The sequence below is a fragment of the Acanthopagrus latus genome, chromosome 2 (assembly GCF_904848185.1).
Source record: "Acanthopagrus latus isolate v.2019 chromosome 2, fAcaLat1.1, whole genome shotgun sequence".
Lineage (NCBI taxonomy): Eukaryota > Metazoa > Chordata > Actinopteri > Spariformes > Sparidae > Acanthopagrus > Acanthopagrus latus.
Window position 1 is genome coordinate 3312540 of NC_051040.1, and position 21818 is coordinate 3334357.

The following is a 21818-nucleotide window of genomic DNA, read 5'->3' on the forward strand; positions in this document are numbered from 1 at the left end:
TTATCTGATTAAAATGTTCCCTGTGGAATAATTGACCTCTGGTAGTGCTGTAGAGCAGTTTTATTGCACGAGGACACATGCACGTGCATGCATACGTGCATGACAAGCTAATCGCACTAATCCACTGACCAACAGGTGCCCAATAATGTGCTACAATGTGCCAACAATGACAGGGAAGAAGAGGACTGCAAGCTGGTACACAATACAGGATTTAAAAGTACTTAAATTAATCTGCTTTGTTAATTTCACTACAAAGGAAAAGCATTCAACACATCCACAAGGATAAACAGCAAGCGATTTGGGAAGAATTGTGACAATTGTATTAAACTCCTCAGTTTGTTGGTGTGCTCCTCAGTGTTGTGACCGGCGATCGTATATGACATGAATTTCTCTCAGGTGCATTAATTTACTTTGGTATAGTACCAATAATACATGAAGGAAAACAACAAAGCACAAATAAAGCTGTGGTTCTTGCACGCTGCATCCACTTTAACTGAACTGACCGCAGTTAGTCAGAACTTAATAAAACCTTTCTAGGAGACTTTAGTCACTTTAAATTACATTTTTACAGACTAAAACAGCCTCCACATCACCCACCTTTAGGTTCTGTCCGTCAAAGGGCAAGGATCCGCTGACCAACGTGTACAAGATGACGCCCAGGCTCCAGATGTCCACCTCTGGACCGTCATACTTCTTCCCCTGGAAGAGCTCCGGGGCAGCATAGGGCGGGGAGCCACAGAACGTGTCCAGTTTACTGCCCGCAGAGAACTCGTTACTGAAGCCAAAGTCAGCTATTTTGATGTTGGAGTCTGCGTCTAATAGCAAGTTCTCAGCCTGCAAGGAACAACACACAGAGTAAAACATCGAAAAACAGAAAAAACAGGAAGCTACCAGGTTAAGATTAACTTATATGACTACGTGTTAAATTAATATATGCAGCCATATATGCAGCCTGCTTAAGAAGTGTAACTGATCAAGACAGACATTTGATTTACTTTCTCAGAATTTTGGTTATTTAAAGAAGGTTCAAAGACTCTCTTTGTTACTTTTCTTCTAACACTGTGTAATCACCTTCAAGTCTCTGTGAACAATGTTCTTCTGATGACAGTAGTGCACCGCTGAGACAATCTGAGGAGAGACAGAGAAAAGAGACATCAAAGAAAAGAAAAGGAGGATAATTGCACTTAATGTTTGTTCTCACATGATAGCCAAGATAGGACCTTAATTCATACGCCCTCCTTGAGCAACTACATTACGCAACATTACACAGAACTGAATTTCTTGGTGAATCATCACACCTACTGTTTTTTTTTCCACCACTGTGGAAAAGTTTATCGCATGATTTCGATTCACAGTGGCCAGTAACAAGTCATGCAGGAACTGTAAAAAACGACTTGCATCAACTCTTAAGTAGCTCATATTTCAGCGCCTGTAACTTTTGGCAACCATAATTCTTCAAATGTTTCTTTCTCTCTTCTTAAATCAGTCCAAGACTTTATTTTGTTGTGCTCAGTTGTCAAACCACAAGGAACTCCTGGCTGTCTGATGTTCACATCTGTTACAGTACAAACATAACTCCTCGTTCAGATCATAATGTGACTGCAGATTCCTTGACACTGATTGCCCCTGACCAGAAGAATCAGTTTAGGCTCACAGTGCAGTGAAACGATGAATAGGAAGAGTGGGGAATAACTCAATATGTTATGTCTGAATCTAAAAGCATAACAGCAGATATTAGTTGTGTAGAGACAGACAGACAGAGAAGGTTTGAGGTTTAACTGACCTGTCTGAACTTGGCTCTGGCCTCTTTCTCCTTCATTCTGCCGTGAGCCACGAGGTAGTCGAACACTTCGCCTGGATGAGAAACAAAGTTCAAGCACTCACATTTTCTGCACAGCACTGCATGTCTGCTACTTAATCCCCCTTCAGCTTTTTTTTCCTTAATAAAATCTGTGCCACTCTTAACTCTCAGTCAGGGGATAGTGAATTCAGGGTCAGGTGTGCATCAAGCTTACCAACATCTGAATTCCATCAAGTGGAGTAAGTTAACTGACTGAAATGAGTAAAGGCATACAGTACATGGCCTATGTGGGGAGGAAAAAACTATTCATGACTTTAAATAGGTAAGACTGGCTCCTTAAAAAATGTCCTGAATTCTTTCAGCTCATACAAGTAAACGACGAACAGTTGAGAACTGCACTCCCATCAAGTGGAATATATGTATAAAAACTATTTCTTAACACCTTTTGCATTCAAAAATTCCCAATACTAATTGCTTGATATCCCTTCCTTTAACACTTAAATCATATTCAAGAAACTCAAAGTTTAAAATGTTGTTGTATGCAAGTCCCCATACATATTCTGTGTGTTCCAGCTAAACATCAGATCGCATAGATCCTGAAAAGAGCAGCTGGGTGAGGTTGAGTTAAAGAGAGCAGCAACATCCTTATTAGGTATTGGAAGCACGAGATCACACAACATACAGAGAATAGCAGACATAGATCAAGAGATCATGAGGAGAGAAGAAAGGAAAACAGAGGGACTGCAAATATAGAAGAGAGTATGGGAAACAGTTCAACACAAAAAAGTTGAGCAGCAAAGCGATCTGACATTTTTCACAGACTCACTGATGAAAATGAGACACAAAGATTAATCTTAAACGTTAGAGCCCAACTTATTTAGTTTACGTGTAAAGTCCAGTCACAGTAATCAATCTATTGGCACCATACAAAAATTGGTAACACTGATGAGAGTGGTGACGATGTCACCTACCTCCGCTGGCGTACTCCATAATCAGGTAAAGAGTCTTCTCGGTTTCAATCACCTCAAACAACTGCACTGTAACACACAGATGAAGAGATGTTAACACCAAGGTCAGTATGGAAACACACACCGCCTCCGAATTCACACACAAGATAATCCTTTGGAGTGTAACTCACCTATGTTTGGATGGTTAAGAGTTTTCATGATGCGTACCTCTCGAAACAGCTGAAAAAGAATAACAATAAAAAGGAGAACATTAATCATCAGTCCAATATTCTCCAGTATTTTTGTCAAGTGTCAGTTATGAGATTACACACACTGTAGGTCTATTAGGAATATTTCAGAGATGAGTTACGAGTTAAAATAAGCTTGTGTTCCTTTTAAGATGAAGACTCACATCTTCATCTTAAAAGGAGCACTATGGAGTTTTAGAGAAGAAATTCACACTCAGAATTGTAATATTTTCAATATGAATGAGGTAAAAATACAGACAGCGTAAAACAATTCTATAACTGAATAAACAAGCTGTCCTCAAAGGAAAAAAAGGTCCAAGAACACTGATGCTAAAAAGTTTGCAGGGTCCAAAAATCCTCCAAAACACAGTAAAACAAAAACAAAAAAATCATTGATGAAGATATTTCTCTTCTGATTAAAATGTCTTCCCCAAAACTACATAGTGCATCTTTCATAATACTTCATTCAGTCGTCAAATGAATTGTTCTTTTAGATAATTCATACAATACACAGCTGGTGTATGGACACGTTCCCCTTCATCCATCTTATCCTCTCACTCTCAGACACACACAATGACACAATCACACACACTCTCCCTCATCTTTTCGACCACCTCCAGACCCGAAGCCACCCAAGGGAGTGTATTACAGCGGGGCCTCCTCCCTTGAGTGTGCCCTCCTTCTTTACCCCCCTTCATCCATCACTGAGCTCGAGACTGCTGCCTCATCCTGTCAACCTGTCTCTCTCCCCCTCTCCCTGTCTAATTAAAGTAATGTATCTCGTATGTGAACCATTTTGAAAGATTACAGAGGGAAAGCAGCAGGGCCAGATGTAGCACAGTGTCGATGAGCAGTTACGAGATGTTTCAAATTTAACAGTGATTAAACCAGAAAAATGAAAGAATATCAAGTAAAAGCTCAAATCAGTTTTAAGGAGAATTTAAATTATGCACTGAACATTGCAGGGTCTGGTCAAAGGGTCTGCATACAGCCTGTGAGCAGAGTTATACAAATACAGTCAAGCCACTCATCCATCACTGGTTGTGTTTTGGTTTGGTTATTAGTGATAAAGTGAGACATTCTGACCCTGGAGGGGAAGTGTGACATAACTTGGAAGAGGGCGTCTGTGGAGTGCATGACAAACAAACAAAACGTGTGTTACAGGAGCGGGAAACTGAAATAAAAATAGAAAGTGAGGCGTATTAACAATGCACAAGAGCTGAGGGGCGTAGAGGGAAGAAAATATAGGAAAACAATGAGATGTCATGTTTTGGTATTAGCTGTTTTGTATGAGTAGTGTTGGTGTCATTTATTGCTCTATAAACCTCCTCGGCCTTGTTTAAAATTATTTTAAGAGTAAATTACACACATGTGAAAAGCACAGAAAAAAGAAAGAAAGAGGAGACAGTGAAAACAAGAATTCAAAAGCAGGAATTCACTGATTCCTTCATTTTTGTGGCCGACACTGTGCTGCCCTGGGAGACACACTCCTCCCTCATCTCTCTCCATCTCTGTTGCTATAAAGCCAGATACAATCCCCATCTCATATTTTTATCAGTTCAAATCCATTATTATTGTACAACGACAGAATCTGTTATTTCCCTGCAGCTCATTTGAAGCTCACTGCATTACACTGTGATGTTCCACTTTGCACATTTTGTTTTCTGCAGTTCTATCAGTCAGTGGGTCAAAAGGAGTCTTACGACCAATTCACGACGCTCATGGGACAAAAAAGCACAAATACTTTAAAAAAGATTTTAAACCATGTTTCAAAAATATGGACGTGAGTAAAGTGACCATTTTACTATGCTCCAGAATGCACCAGGCTTAGATTACAGTGTGCTATGTTAGACTGTATTGCTGAAGTCATTGTGTGATGAACCAGGCAGCAGCCTTCTTTTCACTGTCTGCTAAGATTTAGTATTGCTGATGCGATGAGTTACACTGAACCTACATTTCATTAAAACTGTGTTCAACAAGGAAGCAAAACAGCAGGAGACATTATATAGACTGACGGGGTAACATAGTTAACTTCGGCTAATTGCATTTGTATTACAGAAACACGAGCAACCTACTGTACTCTGAATATAACTTGCCAAACATGACATACATGTTTGCCTTTATTCATCCTACTCATCCAGGAAGGGCTGCCTCATTTATCCTGAATAGAAAGAATTCTACCACATTTCGGATCTGACTGCAGCTGAGTTTGACAAGTCTAGGACAGCAGCAGCACCTCATGAAAAAATATGTTTTGCTTCTTTTGTTTGTCATTATTCTTATTAAATAAAGAACAAGGTTTTCCTTGAAACGATTGCTCATGGAATGTGCATTTTCTTGCTTTCTTGATGACATAACATTACATTTGCCTGGGGCGATGAGTGTATGATTACACCCTTTAAAGCACACACGTAGTCGGAGACAGATTCCTGGTATTCAACAGACCCTGAGGGAAAAAAAGACCAGTTTAGTTCGCAAATGCAAACTCATCCTCCCACACACTTTCACTGACAGCCTTACTAAGTCTGGTGTCAATATTAGACATCAAGAGACACTCAAATAACAAGCCACACAAAAACTTGCTCATTAGATGAACTTTATCAAAAATGTTCTTGAAAAATATGTATATTTTATATACATTTCTCTACTGTCTCTTCTTCTCTACATTCTTGAAAAATATGTATATTTTATATACATTTCTCTACTGGGTATACATGTGAAAATTCATTTAATCTCCGGCCCTACAGTCTGTGCTTCTGATAGTCATCGTAAGCTCATTTGTTTCTATTCTTTTCTGTTAGTTTTTCTACTCAGTGCTCTTAAAATGGGGAGCTGCATCGTCATAAACACATACACAAGTCCACTGGGAGTGTGTGTAATTGAATTAAGTGCATGGTGCATCAGCTGTTCATCTGAGCTTTAGGAAGAATTATCGGCTAAACCTCTCCTCCTTCTCCTCTCTCGCCTCTCTACCCATTCACCTCTCTCTTTCTCTCACTCTCCCTTGCACTCATTCACCTCCTCCTCTCTCACATTTTCACCAGAGGCCTCAGCAGCTGGCCAAGAAACTGTTGAGTCACAGGTATTGATCAACAGTACAATCAATCCTTTGCTCATCCTGCTGGGATGTTGAGCAGCGGGGCACCTTATTAGACTCTTGGTGCATTTTATAGATTACAAAACAAAAATGTCGGATTTTTCCCCATCACATCTAAATGCAGTGGTTTGTCCACTGAGCCAACAGAATAACTTCACTCTCCTGCCTCCTGATGTTCACCCTCTCTTCCTGGTTCTTTCCCCTGGCGATGGCGCAGTGTCACAGTTGCCATGCCAGCCCAGGTATAATCCTCGGAGGTGAGGGGGAGGTGGTGGGCAGTCATGGAACGCCAGGCAAGTGGAAGGAGCTGCGTGCAGACACACAGCCTACTGACATCATGTAGAGTCTCGTAAAGTATGTAGAGTATCATACGATATATTAATATTCATGTTTACAAAGATTATATCTAGCCTTTAATCTCTGTGCTATAACTATTAAGGTTAGAGAATGCTTACTTATTCTTCCAAACTACATTTTAAAGTCACGTTCAGATGGTAATCAAATGAGTGGTTCATAAAGTTTGAACATTCACTATCAGTGTGGCAGGTTCATTTTTGAACATCCTTCACTTTCCCCCTCGTCATCTTTTCCTCCTTCAGACAGCATTAATCAACTTCTGAGCCTTTACATCCCCCTTCTCTCTCTCTATCCTTTCCAGGAATTATTAATCAACTGCTAAATCCAAGCTCTGACTGCTTTTGTACAAGGATTTACACAAAGCAACTTAATGACCGACCGCTGAGTTTTTTTTCCCCCTTTTCTCTTTACCACTTTGAGAGCAGTGCTGTGTGGGTTTGATTCATGTGTCTGGCCTGCCAGTCTCTGGACCTTTGACCTGTTTATCCTGGCGGTGTATCCGTGTTTTCCTCTTTTTTTTTCAGTACAATCAAGCAAACACAGAGGGGGGGCGGGCGGGCAGTGACAAAAACACTGATGTTGAAACAGAGAAAAGAGGAATTGATAATGCTTGTGTAGCTGAAATATTTGAATCGACGTCACTGTTGTGTCTCTACCGCACTGCATTTTAAAAACATGACAGCAAACTACACAATGTGACACACACTTCCTCATCAGCTGCAGCCATTCCTGAGTTCAGATAAATTCAGAGGAAAAAAAGGGGGGAAGAGCGTGACAGACAAAGAACGACAGAATGAGAGGGACGAATGAACACAGGCGTCTCTCTCTACTCCCATGTCAGAGTACCTCTTGTGAATAACCCTCTGTGTGTGTGTGTGTGTGTGTGTGTGTGTGTGTAAACTGACTGAGACAGTCCATTACTGACTGCAGTTGAGATGAAACATTTTATGCCACTTCAGTCACTATAGCAGTGCAGCAACGACTCACTGTAAACTGCATTTCTGTTACATCTGTAGGTACTAGTTCCCCACTCTCTCTTTACAACGGACCCATCTGTGAATATCACCTCATCCCCTCTAAATCAAAACATGCTCATGCACACGAGAAACAATTATTATCAGATTTTCCCCACAGAGAAGTCGGCTCGCCATTGTCCTAAATAAAGTCTATCTGGAGCTTACGAACAGTTGGTATCATCAACAGCTCCACACAAATTTGTCCAAAACTGATGCATTCAAGTTACTCTGAGAAGTCAGTCAATCTATGTTCTATCTACTGACACAACACTGTCACTGCTGGAGACCCAACTCTTCAAATGCACATTATCAATATCCAATAATCCTACAGTCTGAGGGCCACTTCAGGACATGCCAGTGCCTTAGCAGGTTTTAAGGCATCTGGCTGACTGTCGGCGCCCTGTAGAATGTTTTGGAACGCTATTTAGCAACATTACTCAAGGATTCGCCTCCACACGCTTGGTTGTCACCAGGAAACAGACTTTTGACGCTGTCACGCTTTGTGCTGCCTGTTGCTGGGAGAGCTTCCCAAAAAACAGCTACTATATGAATCCCCCCCAAACCCTCCATTCCCTTCATGTACAGCAGTAATTGGAGCTTTCAGGCCATTCAATGAGAGGAGCTGAATCATTAATGAAGAGTTTAATTCAGGCCTCTTATAGCTGGCCGTTTGACCCAGATCATAAGAAGCCTGACTCAGCTTTATTAAATAAAGGTAATTACATATAGTCCTACAAATGCTAGCCAAACAAGAAACAGAGAGGAGACGGAGAGAGAGAGAGGCATCATACTTCTCTTCTTCTACTGTTCTAGTCACACTGTTTTGAAGTTGAGCCTGTGGGAAAACCTTCTGCTCTCGTTCTGTCCGCCCTCTTGTCCCTTTATTGTGTAATTATTCCCTTTGCACGCTGGCTCAATAACAACGACGCAAGCAGCAACAATATGATTATGCACAGACACCCACTCAGGGACAATATGCTGCACACAATAGCAATGCAGATAATGGCATTACACGTGCATACAAAGGCAGCGCAAAGACCGTGTCGGGCTGCGAGTTTATCTGCCTGTAGGCCTACGCGCACACACACACACACACACACACCAACACAAACATGCACGCAAGCATGCACACAGTCTGTTCTTTTCGGTTCTGCTCTGTATCTTGTCTTTCTCAGGGTCCCTGCTCTTGTGCCAAGGCCCCAACAACACCCCCACTCCACCCAGACTCAAGCGCCCCCTTTGTTTGCCTGTCTGGAATTCAGCTTCTGGCTGAGGGGGCCTGGGCAAGGGACAAAACACACACACACACACACACACACACACACACACACACACACACACACACACACACACACACACACACACACACACACACACACACACACACACACACACACACACACACACACACACACACACACACACACACACACACACACACACACACAAACACCATCCTCCGTGCACACACATACACTTTTACTTTTGTGCACATACGCAACATTGGATGGCTGCCTACAAAATTCTCCTGTTCTCAAAGTAACACCAGGCTTTTTATGGGGCCCTGCATATTCTGGCAGATTATCCGACAACACACACTACAGGGAAGAGCGCAAAAAAAAAAAAACCTCGGTCCTGTGGTGCTTTTATCAAATTTTAAGATATGAAACAGGACAGCAGTATATTCTATGAAGGTATTATCAACAAACAAGAAATTCAACTCTGATTCAGTGGACATGAGTGTTGTATTTCTGACAACATCTATTGTCTGCGACTCTTTTTCTGCATTCGGCTGACAGTGAGAGACGCTGACATGAGAAAATCCAAATCAGCTTTTGAACAGCTTTGCAGGTTAATTCAATTATTCAGTTCTAAGAAAATCAAACATCCAACAAAAATACACAGTTTGCAGAGGTTGGAGAAACACACAACGGGGCTAATTTTAGATCATGATCAATCTTGAAGGTGTCCACACATTCTAGGTTTTCAAACTTTACATAAACGTGTTGACAAGTAAAGCTGCACTATGTGACCAAACCAAGAGCGTCATGTAGCCAACAAGATGGCTACGCTGACTGGACAAATGACTTCATGTGGTTCTTCCTTGGGTCAAGTATTATAAACATAGCAATGTGAGTGATAGTGAGTACTATTACGGTTGAGGAGCTCAAAAAAAATAAATAAAAATCTTTCATGCAATATTGTGTTTCAATGATGCAAATGGAGAAATCAGATATTTTAGGGTTAGGGTTAACTGGTATTTCAAAATCATAATTTAGATCATTGATAATGAATGAGATTAAATAGAGAGTGATATTGTTTTTTGGCAGGATCAGCCATTTCTGTATTGAAAGACACCTGCGCATCGTTTGCAATCAGTTTTTATGTCTCCCTGCAAAGTAATGAGTGGAGTGCAAGTAACTTGCACGGTGGCATTTTGGCAGTCCTTGTTTTTTTTTGTTTGTTGTTTTTTTTTAAATCAGATCTATTCAAAAAGACTAAATATAACAGTTCATCCCTGAACTAGTTTAAGGACAGAGTTGTAGTGCTACAGATAGTAGAGAGTACAGCTGTGATAACAGTAGAACTACTACTGCAACACGACGCCTGGGGAGCAAGAATAGAGAAGTGGGACAGTGCTACAGTAAGGAGAACAAAATAAAGAGTTGATATAGAGAAAATACAAAGGGAAGAGTGGGGAGGAGAGAGAGAGAGGGGGAGAGAGAAATGGGGCATAAAACTACAAAACGGAGAAGAACTTGACAGAATATAGACTGAGGCATAAAGTCTAGAGAGAGCAAGAAGGGGAGGAAGCACAGAGCTTCTGTACTGAGGTTTGGAGAGTTGACAGAATCTACTGTGTGCTTCCATTTCAACCCAACTGTTAATACTACAGCTTTTGAATATCATTGTTAAAATGAAAACGATGCTGCACTGAAGCAAATAAATAAATCTATGAAATTTAAAAAAAAAAGCCAGATGAACAACGAACAAACACAAACAATTTGAAGACTTAATGGGAAAATGAAGAAAAAAGCAAAAGCAAACGTTAAATAAATTCATTCTGAATTAATCTGTTGATTACAAGCTTTACTTCTTCTGCAGGAAAATGCGACAGGCGGTGAGAGAGGTTACAGAGACATACAAAGAGAGTGAGAGAGAGAGTGTCACCTGGCAGCATGTATAGTGTCCTACACTAACTGCAATAATGCTGACAGGACAGGATGCAACTGGAAGCCCCCGCGCTGCGCTATGCAGTACTAGACCATTACCACTCTGCTGCAGAATACACACACCAACACACACACACACACACACACACACACACACACAGTACTGTCCACAGCTATGTTCAAAACCAAAGTTTTTGCTTAAGGATAAAAACGGCAGACGCATTGTGTCATTAAGTCGGCATCTCACTGTTGGAACAGAAGGCAAATGACGTGCAGAAAGAAAAATCCCATGGAGAAAGTCTGTATTCCCACAGAGAGACAACCTCACACACAATGCACACACAAACATCCATCACCCAGCTCCACCTCTGTTAAAACAGAGTCAATAGTTTATCAGGTGGTGATAACACTGACAGACTGTCACCTGTACTGCAAAGTGCATTCTTCTGGAATATAACTGAAAAATGAGTTTCCTGGCATTATGATAGTATTTAATAAATTGAGACAAGTCTGTTTTAAGTGTATTTATAAGATTCAATGACTCAATGAATGAATGAATGTCTCAAAAATAATATGCTGCTTTTTGGCAAGGAATACTTCCATTCTTTGTTATCTATGTGCAATGTTGCATGGCAGCAGTCTGCCAGTTTCTATTTCTTGACTTGACAAGAATCTGTACGAGGTGGAAACCTGTTCTAGAGCTGCCACAGAGCTTCAGATTTCACAGCCACTCAAGAATAATAACGATCAGAACATGCTTTCCCTTCATATCATCTGTATTTATTTCCTCACAGTAACTATAATTCAAGGGCTACAGGAATTGAAATGGTTAACAAGGTTCAATACAAGGATCGGTCTTAATCCTTTGTTTTGAATAGATAGATGTAAGAAGTTTGAATGCAGGTACTGTCCACCTGAATCTGTTTATTTGAGACTTTTGAGGCATTTTATCAACTTTCAGAATGACAAACATTTTGTTTACATTAGCTTTGTACAGGTTTGACTGAGGTCAGACCAAAATGAAACCTCTTCTAGGTTTGACACGCAGGTCATGCAGTGTGACAATATCTGACTGGGAAAACCTCTGCCTGTATCTTCTTGCATTCATGCCGTTATCTGATTTGATTTCCAGTTGAATAATTTGGGCAGGGAAAAACACCGAGCAGAGCTGTTTAAAAGAAGCTAGGCTGCAGCATAACACATATGTTAGTACTCTTCAAATGTGTAATTTGCAGAAACACCATCCGTAGTCTCTTTTACAGTACTGCCCTCTCGTTGCCAAGAACTGTGAAAATGGATTAGACTCAGAACTAAAATCAAGAGCTCATACAAAAGGGACTTTGAGAGCAAAAAAACAAAACAAAACTACACTTAATGCAATATTAAGATTTGGCTAGCTAAGCATGTGTTTTTGTTTCTTTTTCACTTTGTGTTGACGTCAACAGTGCGAGCTGCAGAGTGATGAATCGGCTGTCTTGGCCAGTATCTAGGCCAAGTGGACCAACTATTACACAAAGCCAGACACCATCAATAATCCAACTCTGGGTTATCAATAGAGTCAACACCCAGCCTGTACTGGTTAGCTAACCAGCTGAGCATTCATCAATAGGCTGGCTGTGTATGTGTGTGTGCCTGTTGATGCATTATCGATCCTGATGAAGTGAGTGTATTTGTTATAGCGGAAGTCCTGATAAAGAAGACTCATAATCACTCAAGGCCAAAGTTTAGTCAGCAGAGACTCTACTGAACAATGAGTGGCTTGTATTAACTGTGAGAACCAAGTTTATCACACTAACTACACACAAGGTCAAAACCATGTGTAATGACAAAGAGCATGATGTCGGAGATCTGAAATGAAAAAATAAAAAAATAAAAATATATTTGCAGGTACCAGCGTTTACTGAGTACTTTCTTTCATTTCTTTAATAATCGTTTTGGAATGTCGGTCAGATAAAATAAGATATTTGGAGATATCACCAGCTTCTTTCACTTTTGTATTAGACAGAATAATTATTGGTTGACAAATAAAAAAGATTTTTAAAAAAATCAGCAAATTATTCAACAAGTTAGCTGCAACCGCAAACACTGGTGCCAATATTGTATTTTTTCACAATGATCACTCGTTAATGTTGTAGGATTAAACAAATATCTGGATGTTAGATTGTTTTTTGTTACCTATACCACTCTCATTATCATCATAGATTTTCGGCTAATGCGAAAGATTCAGTCTGGATCTGCTCTTTGAAAGATGGAATAGTTTTCAAAAAACAGCAAAAGATTATCCACTTAAAGCGAAGTGTAAGTATATGCAGAAAATGGAATGAAAAACCTGTTGCAACCTAACCACAATTTCATTACAGATAGCACAGCCATGAATATTTCAATACTGCTTTATTTCTTTAGAAGTAACTATTTCTATCAATATAGCCAGATGAGAAAACACTGCAACAAATTCTTTGAAAACAGCTAGCCTGAGGCTAGGTCTCTCACTCAATTTTGTCTCATTAGATCAGTGTCAATTATTACATGCATCACACTCACAAACTCCTACACAGACAAACACACACACACACCAATAGCTGCAGCAGGCCAGATTCAGACAGGACGGAGCTTAATCTCATTAGGGCGATGAATGTAACTCATGTAGGTAATACATGAACCTAGATGTCACTCGACAAGCATACAGTGACGTACATTACTCCAAGCCTTTAACCTAGTTAGTTCCAGTGGACTTAGAGGACAAATGATGGCTACATTATGCAGACACAAAGCAGCTTATTGAAGAAGTGTCTGTATGAAACTATACTCAGTTCACAACAAAAGATTTAAATCATCCATAAAACTGGACAGACGAGCCCTTTTATCAAACACTGGCGCAAGTTCAATTTGAAAAAAATTATCTTTTCACTGCATCCACTTGTGAACTTCAGCTCTGAGCGTGCAGCCAGTAGCAGCTTCCCAAACACTAAGCTTCACATAACCAAAATTCAAAGTTCAGACAACTGCTGCATGCATAGGTCATCTGGGATTCATGACCTGTGGTGAGTTACTTACTGTTAAATCCCTCAAAAAAAAAAAAAAGAAAAGAGGACAAACAAGGTCATACGTAGATCACACAGTTTCGGTTAAGAAGATAAGGTAGCTGGAGATCACATAAACTGTTATGATGTACTAAACGAGGAAAATACAATATGAGCAGTTTTTTGCTCAAACAAAATAAAGGGATCAACCCACGAGTTTGATTTAAAATCCAATCAACCGGGAAGTCACAACAACAAAAACCGTGTGTGTGTTTAAGGGGTCTGTGGCGGCTTCATGAACTACTCTTTACATTTATTGTTTTTATATGCACAAAAGGCACACACACACACACACACACACACACACACACACACACACACACACACACACACACACACACACACACACACACACACACACACACACACACGTCACTCACCTTCTGTAAGCTGGTCGGGTTAAGTTGTGTTTTATCGATGATCTTTATGGCAACCTGGGAGGAAACAACATAAAAAGAAATGAGGAGAAAACAACCAACAAACAAATTATATAAAATATACACATTTTATTTACTGATTAGTGGTTGCAGCTCAAGTAAATCAAATTCTGGCTATTTCAAAATCTGCTTTTCACTGCACTTCACTTTTTGGTCTAGTTAATTTGCTGTTTATCTGACTATTTCTGTGATTCATCATTTGGTTTATAAGATTCTTATATCCCAAACTTAAGAACTCAAATACCTTGTTTTGTCCAACCAACATATATTATATTTACTACAAATCACGTCAAAGAGCAGCCTCAAATCTCCAGTATTTAGAAGCTGGAACTTATCTATAATTGATTATAATTTCTTTTGAAATGTATGAATTAATTGTTAACTACTTGTGGTGGCTGTTGAACTGCACTCTGGTGCCTTGTCCAATTTCCGGACTATTTAAATGCGTTCATATAAAACATTATCAATTATTCAAAGTTGAACGAGAAAAGGCATGTTGGTCAAACCACTCTGTAGGGAGGACAAACAGTGTAAATTACACTGTGTATTACAGCATGTAAAGAACACAGAAGCAGATATCCACTAAACAAACTGGGGCTGCATAAGAGGCTTAACAACATGTGGCGACCCGGTCAAAGACTGCTTCAAACTACCACTGTAAACCTCCAATATATAATGTATTCAGCTTTATATGGGAGGAACACAACGTCTCTCACATGATCGAGCCAGCAGCAGACACACAAAGTTTCTACTGACCCTGATGGTGTTATCAACTCAACTAATGTAGGTCAGGGTTTTAAGAGAAGAAAGACTTGAGTGTATGTAAACACAAAGACACACACCCACGCAAACTAAAAACACGTCATCTCTCTTCAAAAGGGTTTTAAGGCCTTGACTGTGGGATGAGACAGTATTGTTGGCTGTGAAAGCTAACAGAAGGTGCTCCGAACTTGGTGAAGGAGCCCTTTAAAACTCCATCTGTGTGGCTGAGTCACAGGATGCTGTTGTTGTTCTGGCTCCCAAACCACAGTATTTACCCACGAGTCTCCTTCAACTCCTCAGCTCTATTTCTTCAGCCTCATCAATCCCAGCATTATTGAAACCTCCAGCGCAGTCATGAACAGTTTCTGATTCTGATTAAACTCACCTCTCTGCCGGTCAATATGTGTCGTGCCAGTTTAACTTTGGCAAAGTTGCCCTTGCCAATGGTTTTGAGCAGGCGGTAGTTTCCAATATGCGGCTGCTCGTCTGAACACAAGGCGATGGAGTTGCGACATCGGGCACCCAGAGAGCGGCTCGACCAGCCGGTACCCTTCTCTGAACGGCTGGCCGACAGAGAGGTATGCTGTAGAGACAGAGAGAAAGAGAGAGACAGATGAACCATCATTTTCTGTACAATACCTCACACTGTTACTTTTGATTATAGTCAGTCTTTCCCCCACTGTGAAATACAACTGCATTAAAAGGAAGAGTAAGAAAATCGGAGACCTAATGAGCTGAGAGGAATTATTTTAGTAACCGGCATGAGTCCAAACCTAAAAACTTGGAAAAAGATTCAAGTTTCTTTATCTTGTAATACATATAAGTGAAGACAAAGCAGTTAATACCAGCTTTATTCTTAAAATGAACAGATGTTGTGAATTCTACACATTATTACAGTAATTATACAAATAAAAAATGAGCGAAAAAGTCATTTAACATCAGAGCGGCCAATAAAAACCTTGTGACCCTGACCCCGGTCCTGCAGTCATGTGACTGCCGCCTGGTACCAGACACCCGAAGGTGAAAAGCGAGAGAAACCAGGCCACCTACGAACACCATCAGACCACTCAGTCTGCATTCCTCAAATTCATGTGTGGCTGTGAGGTGACCAGCGACAGGACACGTGTTTCTGTGGCTGTACAACATGACATCGGCACATTGATCTGCCCTGAATGCCCACCACTCTGCTGATGATTTCAAATTTCTTTCATCACTTGAACTGATCAGGGGGCCAGAACAGCAGAATCATAGTGACAAATCAGTGACATGTAAACTAAAATACTACATGCCTGGCACTGTATTTCAAAGTCAACCAGCATTTACCAAGTTTAGCAAAGGCCTGAATATTAGCTATCTGCCTGACAAACTCCCTGAGTCATTGAAATTCAAACGATGCAACTTTCAGAGAACACAGAAGAGCAAGATTAGTTGGGAAGCCTAATTATTGACCATTAGCATAAATATTTGTTATGATTTAGGCAGAAAGGGCAACTGAACTACTTCATTTACCAAATTTGCTGTTGAAAAAGACTATAAATTCATTTTTAAAATAAACTCCAACTCTTCGCTTTTCCAAAAGTATCTCAGGATGGAGACGCTCAGCCCGACCAGACCTGAACCTCTTTAGGTCAAATGAGGTCCGAGGTCTAGCAGCATCAACATCAAACTCTAATCCCTCCATCTGCTCTCCCCAGAGCACTGAGCGGAAACAGAAATATCCCACGGAAACAAACTAGTGTGAACTTTTCATCTTGAGTCGAGATGACATGAGGAAGAAGGAAATAAGAAAGAACAGGGAGCATCAGATGCACACAGCAAGCTTACAAGGGAACAAGGGGTTGGAAAATGGTACCTAGACTCAGATGTAGTTAATTACTTAACTTAGAAGAGAAAGATTAGTGCAGTTAGACCCATGATTTAGTGTAACATGAGATGGACTAGCAATACAGTCAATGGACCAAATCAACCATAATAAAAGATTAAATTCTCCAGAGAGTGAACAGATCTAACAACACTGATTACAAAAAATGAGAGATGTCACCTGAATTCTGTCCAAGCACAGCATTTTTGAAAAATGCCAAAATGTCAATGAAGGGAAATAAATCTAAGAATTAAGTTCAAATTGAGTTGGGAACCACAAAGGAACAACTGTCTGTAGCACATCGTCCCACTTCACTCGCCCAGCCCTTCCCGTCTCTTCCTGCTTTAACCAAGCGAATCATTATCTTAACAAAGCCAATAGTTGGGTTTCACTGTTGGAGCACAATGATGCACAAGGCCTCAGACAGGACAGATAAAAGTGAAAACATGAAAAGAGTCTGTATTGTTGTGAGAAAAGGCAAATACAGAGCTCTATGAAAAACCGTATCTCATGACGAGCCCTCAGTACAAGCATCTCTTTATTTTCCCACTATGAGAACTACACAAGGCCACACACACTCCAGAAGTGTGATAAAACCACACCATCTTGAAATGTACCTAATGTGGTAAACACAGTGGTGAGATCACAAGATCTAATGACTTCCCAGCACACACGTGAAAAAGTGCACAACCTCGGACTTTTTGTAATACCGATATAACTCTCATTAATTCAAGATTTATTCAGTTGTTTACAACACAAAATTGTATAACAGAACTGTAATTGGTGTTGCTGAAACTACACAAACACACACACACACAAAACAATAAAAAGGAATAATTAAAAAATACTTCCAAAAAAAAAGCATTCATCTCACCCCAAAAGTTTCCCTTTGAATCAGAGGGTTTACAGTACATTTCCACTAAACAGATTAAGCAAGAAGCATGGCATCAGAGCTATTATTTGGAGAAAGAAAAAGGGGAACGTGTCTACTGCCATATATATATATGTGCTTCCATGTTATTAAAAGCTGAGCTGCAGCCAACATCTGTAGCCACATACTGTGTGTTACACATACTTGTGTTTGAGTCATTTGTGAGTTCAATGCTTAGAGAAAAATGTTTTGGTTTCTTGCACTCATAGAATGTGAACTGTGATTTATTTTAAGTACACCAAGAAACATCCAAAATCTACTTAATCTGTCAACACTTCATCTCTCTATACAAAGTAGACCAATGAGGGTTGAACGTGAAGGACATCTCAAACACAACCGAAACACCAGAGTAGCTCTCAAGGATCTTAGGTGTGAAGTGTTTGAGAGATTACAGAGGTTCATAGCACTCTAGCCACCCAGCAGAATATGTTCCTTCACCATTTTTTTCCTGGCACCTTCATTTTCACCTCCTCTCACCCTTCCCCCATTTATTCACCCCTGCTCCTCTCTCCCGAGGCTCATACCATCCCCCAGACAAATCAATTTGCCTCCCTTCTCTCTATTCTCCCCTCCATGCCTGGACCCGCCCTTTCTTTTGTCTCGCGTCGCTATCTTCATTTTCAGCGACCTCACATCAATTTGAGCCTTATGCCGCCCTCCATAACACCCCCCACCACCACCAATCTCCCCTCCCCCCCATTCCACATACTCCTTTCAAGGAGCGCAGTCCATTGATTCACCCGCTACTTCTGATTACCACGCAGTTTCAGTCAGGAGTTCAGTGTGTGAGTGTGTGCGTTTGGCGGGATGAGGTGTGATGGGGTCTCTTGCCAGCAGACTGGGGCAGGCAGAGCTATTTGAGTGGGGGGTAGGGTTGATGAAACCCCCCCCCAAGATCATTATACAGGTAGGGTGACATTTGGTGTAGAAGATGGATGGAGGGCTGGTGGGTGATTAGGTATGTGTGTGTGTGTGTGTGTGTGTGTGTGTGCATGCATGTGTGTGTGTGTGTTGGGATGTGGCCTCTAACTGTGTGATTTGCACATTCAGCAAACAAGCTGCACCACGGCCTTGCAAAAATGAGAGAAATCCAACTCTTGGCGACAATGTGACGCATCTCAAATATCTTTAAGTCATTATGAATATCTGAGATGTCAGGCTTTTACCCTTATTGCAAGCATGGCGATTATAAAAATGGGAATGATTTCACAGTGAAAGTTCAAGTTTATTTGTGGTGATTGCTCCATTTTGAGCATATTCATCTGCATCAACTCACGATGGCTTACTGTCGCCAGGCTGGCTCCTGTCACCGACAGTCAATAGGTAATTTATTCCTCTACATTCCTGTGTGGCTGATAAGAAAGACAGCTTGACGTCATTTCAACAACAACAATGCTCCGAGCATGATTGTCAGATGATCGTTCACAAAACAGAAAACAATTAAAACTGTCAACAACAGCAGCGTTATCATCGTTACATCACATCTTTAAAAGACATGAATGTACATGTTGACGTGTAAAAACAACTTTGTGGCGGCACTTTGTGTGGCAAATTCAGCTGAGAGATGATGCACTTCTAACACAGCTTAGAGATTCGGAAACCCGTTCAAAACCTTAAAAAAAAGATTAAACCAAAATTGCTTTTTAAACTTCACTTAAGTTGCCAGCAGATCATATACAAAGACATACTGTACTGTATGCGTAGTATAGAATCTTGTACTCAACACCAGTAAAGTCATAAATATCTGCTTCTTGTGTTGCTCTAAACATTGAACTCCAGCCAGAGGGTGGCATGACATGTCTGCAGGGTGTTGATCATGATCATGTGTGAGCCAACCAGATAAAAATCACATCTGTGCTACGTTTGATATTAAAACAAGTAAAACATGGGCCAGTTTCCTTCAAAATAAGAGCCCCAAACACAAGTTTCAGCCATTCTTGTTTCAACAATGACTAAAAAAAAACAGGCAACGAGGGAAGCTGCAAATTTTATGGTATCAAAAATGAGACGAAAGGCCAGATGTTAATGTTTTCGCTTTCCTGTTTACTTTTCTTTTGCATAAAACATTACTGACCTGTTGCATTCTGGTCTCATACTATATGTGAACTAAGAAGGTTACAAACCATGAGACGGATCACAGAGGTATCATGAGTTAGAGCTGCGAATCATGAGACGGAACTCTTAATTATTACATCCTCCTTAGTATAAAAGAGGGTTATGTGGTGGCACGCATGTTTGCATGTCTGTCATTCCATCAACTGTTCTACAATACAGCAGTTATCTTCAATATGTGCTTGTGTGTAGGCTGAACAATAAAGTATGTGAATAGACGAATGGAAACTCTTGAATCATGTGCTACAAGTTCTTCCGCTCTGAATGCGCCTAATTCAACCTAACACAATTCTTATCTTTCATACTTCAAATGATTTCATAAGAACTCATGAAAATCTTCACTGAACAGTTTGAAAAACATCCGTCACCTACAGGTTTTTTGTGTCTTTGCCATACATGAAATATTTCAAGCAACCAGTATATTTATTATATCACTTGTTATAATTGTAAGAAAATGTGCTTATTCTGTCATTGGACACATGAATAAATGTCTTTCTTCCTTGCTCTGGTTTTAAATCTAGCTGGAGAAGTGCTGAGGGGAGGGGAGGGGAGACAGCAGCAACGTCAAGACTCGCAGCATGACAAACACAAACAAGTTCCCATACAATGGACCACGCCCTGAGGGAGGTGTCCTGCTGCTGCAGCATGGATGGACTGTAGATCTGGATGTGTGTGAGGTTGTGTGTGTGTGCCTGTGGGGTGGTATTTCATAAAGACAGGATGTGTGACGTTGGTCCCTAGCAGAGCAATGGCGTAACCTTGAACCATCCTGACGAACACATACACACAGTTCCAGTCCAATTTCCTCTTCCTCTCTCGAGCTGCTATGGCTCTCGGCCTTGTGGCCGTGGACTGGTGTTTCCTGACACACACACCTCGTTTATCGCACTCCACAGCAGACGCAATGTCTCCACAATAACAGAACACAACAACACATAAGAGATAAATAAAAAAGGAGGAGTCACCCCAGTGGCTCATTTGACAAAATTACAAAACATGTAACTTTGATGTCATGAGCTCAACACACGACTGTACAGTTACTTTCTATCTGTGGCAAGAAACTGTACTTAGCACTCTGTCTTATTAAATAAAACAAACTGTGAACTGTCTGAACTGAACGATTTGGTCAATGACATCTAACTAGGAAGGTCAGAAGATTAAATCATCATGTCCCAGAGCAGTAGTTAAAGCAAATTTAAAGGTCTATTTTTGGTGTAAATGATGTCATATGGGGAAGCACGATGCTCAAGCAAAAGAGATCCTAACTGAAAAGCAACATGCACCTGCTTTATCTACACTACTGAAAACAACTGGAAAAGGCTCTTATCTAACCCAGCTCTAATCTTTTTAAAAATCAAACCTGTGGCTCCCTTTGCACAGAAATGCTGAAGGCATCTTGGTGGACTGCAACCACAGTCTGTCTCAGGGCTTCTCAGGTTGCTTCTCTACTGTCATCTATTAAAAATGCATTAAAAATGTCATATATTTGATAGACAGCAAATACCCAATTCACATATTTGCTTCGTCAAGAGATCTCTCTTTTCTATCCTCTCTAAATATCAAATCCTTGGGGGAACTTCTCACATCTCAGTCATCGATCAGAACTCTGTGTCAAGAGCAGCAGGAAGTTGCATGAACTCAACCTGCGTCACTTCCTGTCCTGGAAACTGAGATGTCACTGCGATGACAGCAGACATGTCACATGTTGCAATGCAACACTCAGGGAGCATTTCCTGGCAGGCCTGACAAGGAAGAGGGAGCTGCCAGAAAAACATGTCAGTGACCGTGACAGACAGGCTGTCTTGATACTCTGGAGCCAGTTGAGGCTCCATCAGACGCTCAAGTCGTTCTTTCCTCTAAATGGTTATGTGATCTGGATTTTTCCATGTGATATGGAAATTTCTCTTGACTATTTTTGGGGCACTTTCTGCTGCAAACAAGACAGAGAGTGGCAGGACATGTGGGAGTGAAGAACATGAATATAAGAAAGTTCCCT

The 21818-nt window shown here is 40.6% G+C and overlaps 1 protein-coding gene across 3 annotated transcripts in view; it reads right to left on the minus strand.

Moving 5' to 3' along the window:
* mark4 (microtubule affinity regulating kinase 4) overlaps positions 1–21818 on the minus strand; it is a 49484-nt gene that overhangs the window by 18247 nt on the left and 9419 nt on the right. For all 3 annotated transcript variants that reach the window (XM_037124010.1, XM_037124019.1, XM_037124027.1), the window contains exons 2-8: positions 15304–15501; positions 14100–14153; positions 2940–2988; positions 2773–2838; positions 1784–1854; positions 1072–1128; positions 598–834 (exon numbers count right to left, since the gene is read on the minus strand). In XM_037124010.1, the coding sequence (XP_036979905.1) occupies positions 598–834; positions 1072–1128; positions 1784–1854; positions 2773–2838; positions 2940–2988; positions 14100–14153; positions 15304–15501 (732 nt within the window). The remainder of the gene's footprint in view (positions 1–597; positions 835–1071; positions 1129–1783; positions 1855–2772; positions 2839–2939; positions 2989–14099; positions 14154–15303; positions 15502–21818) is intronic.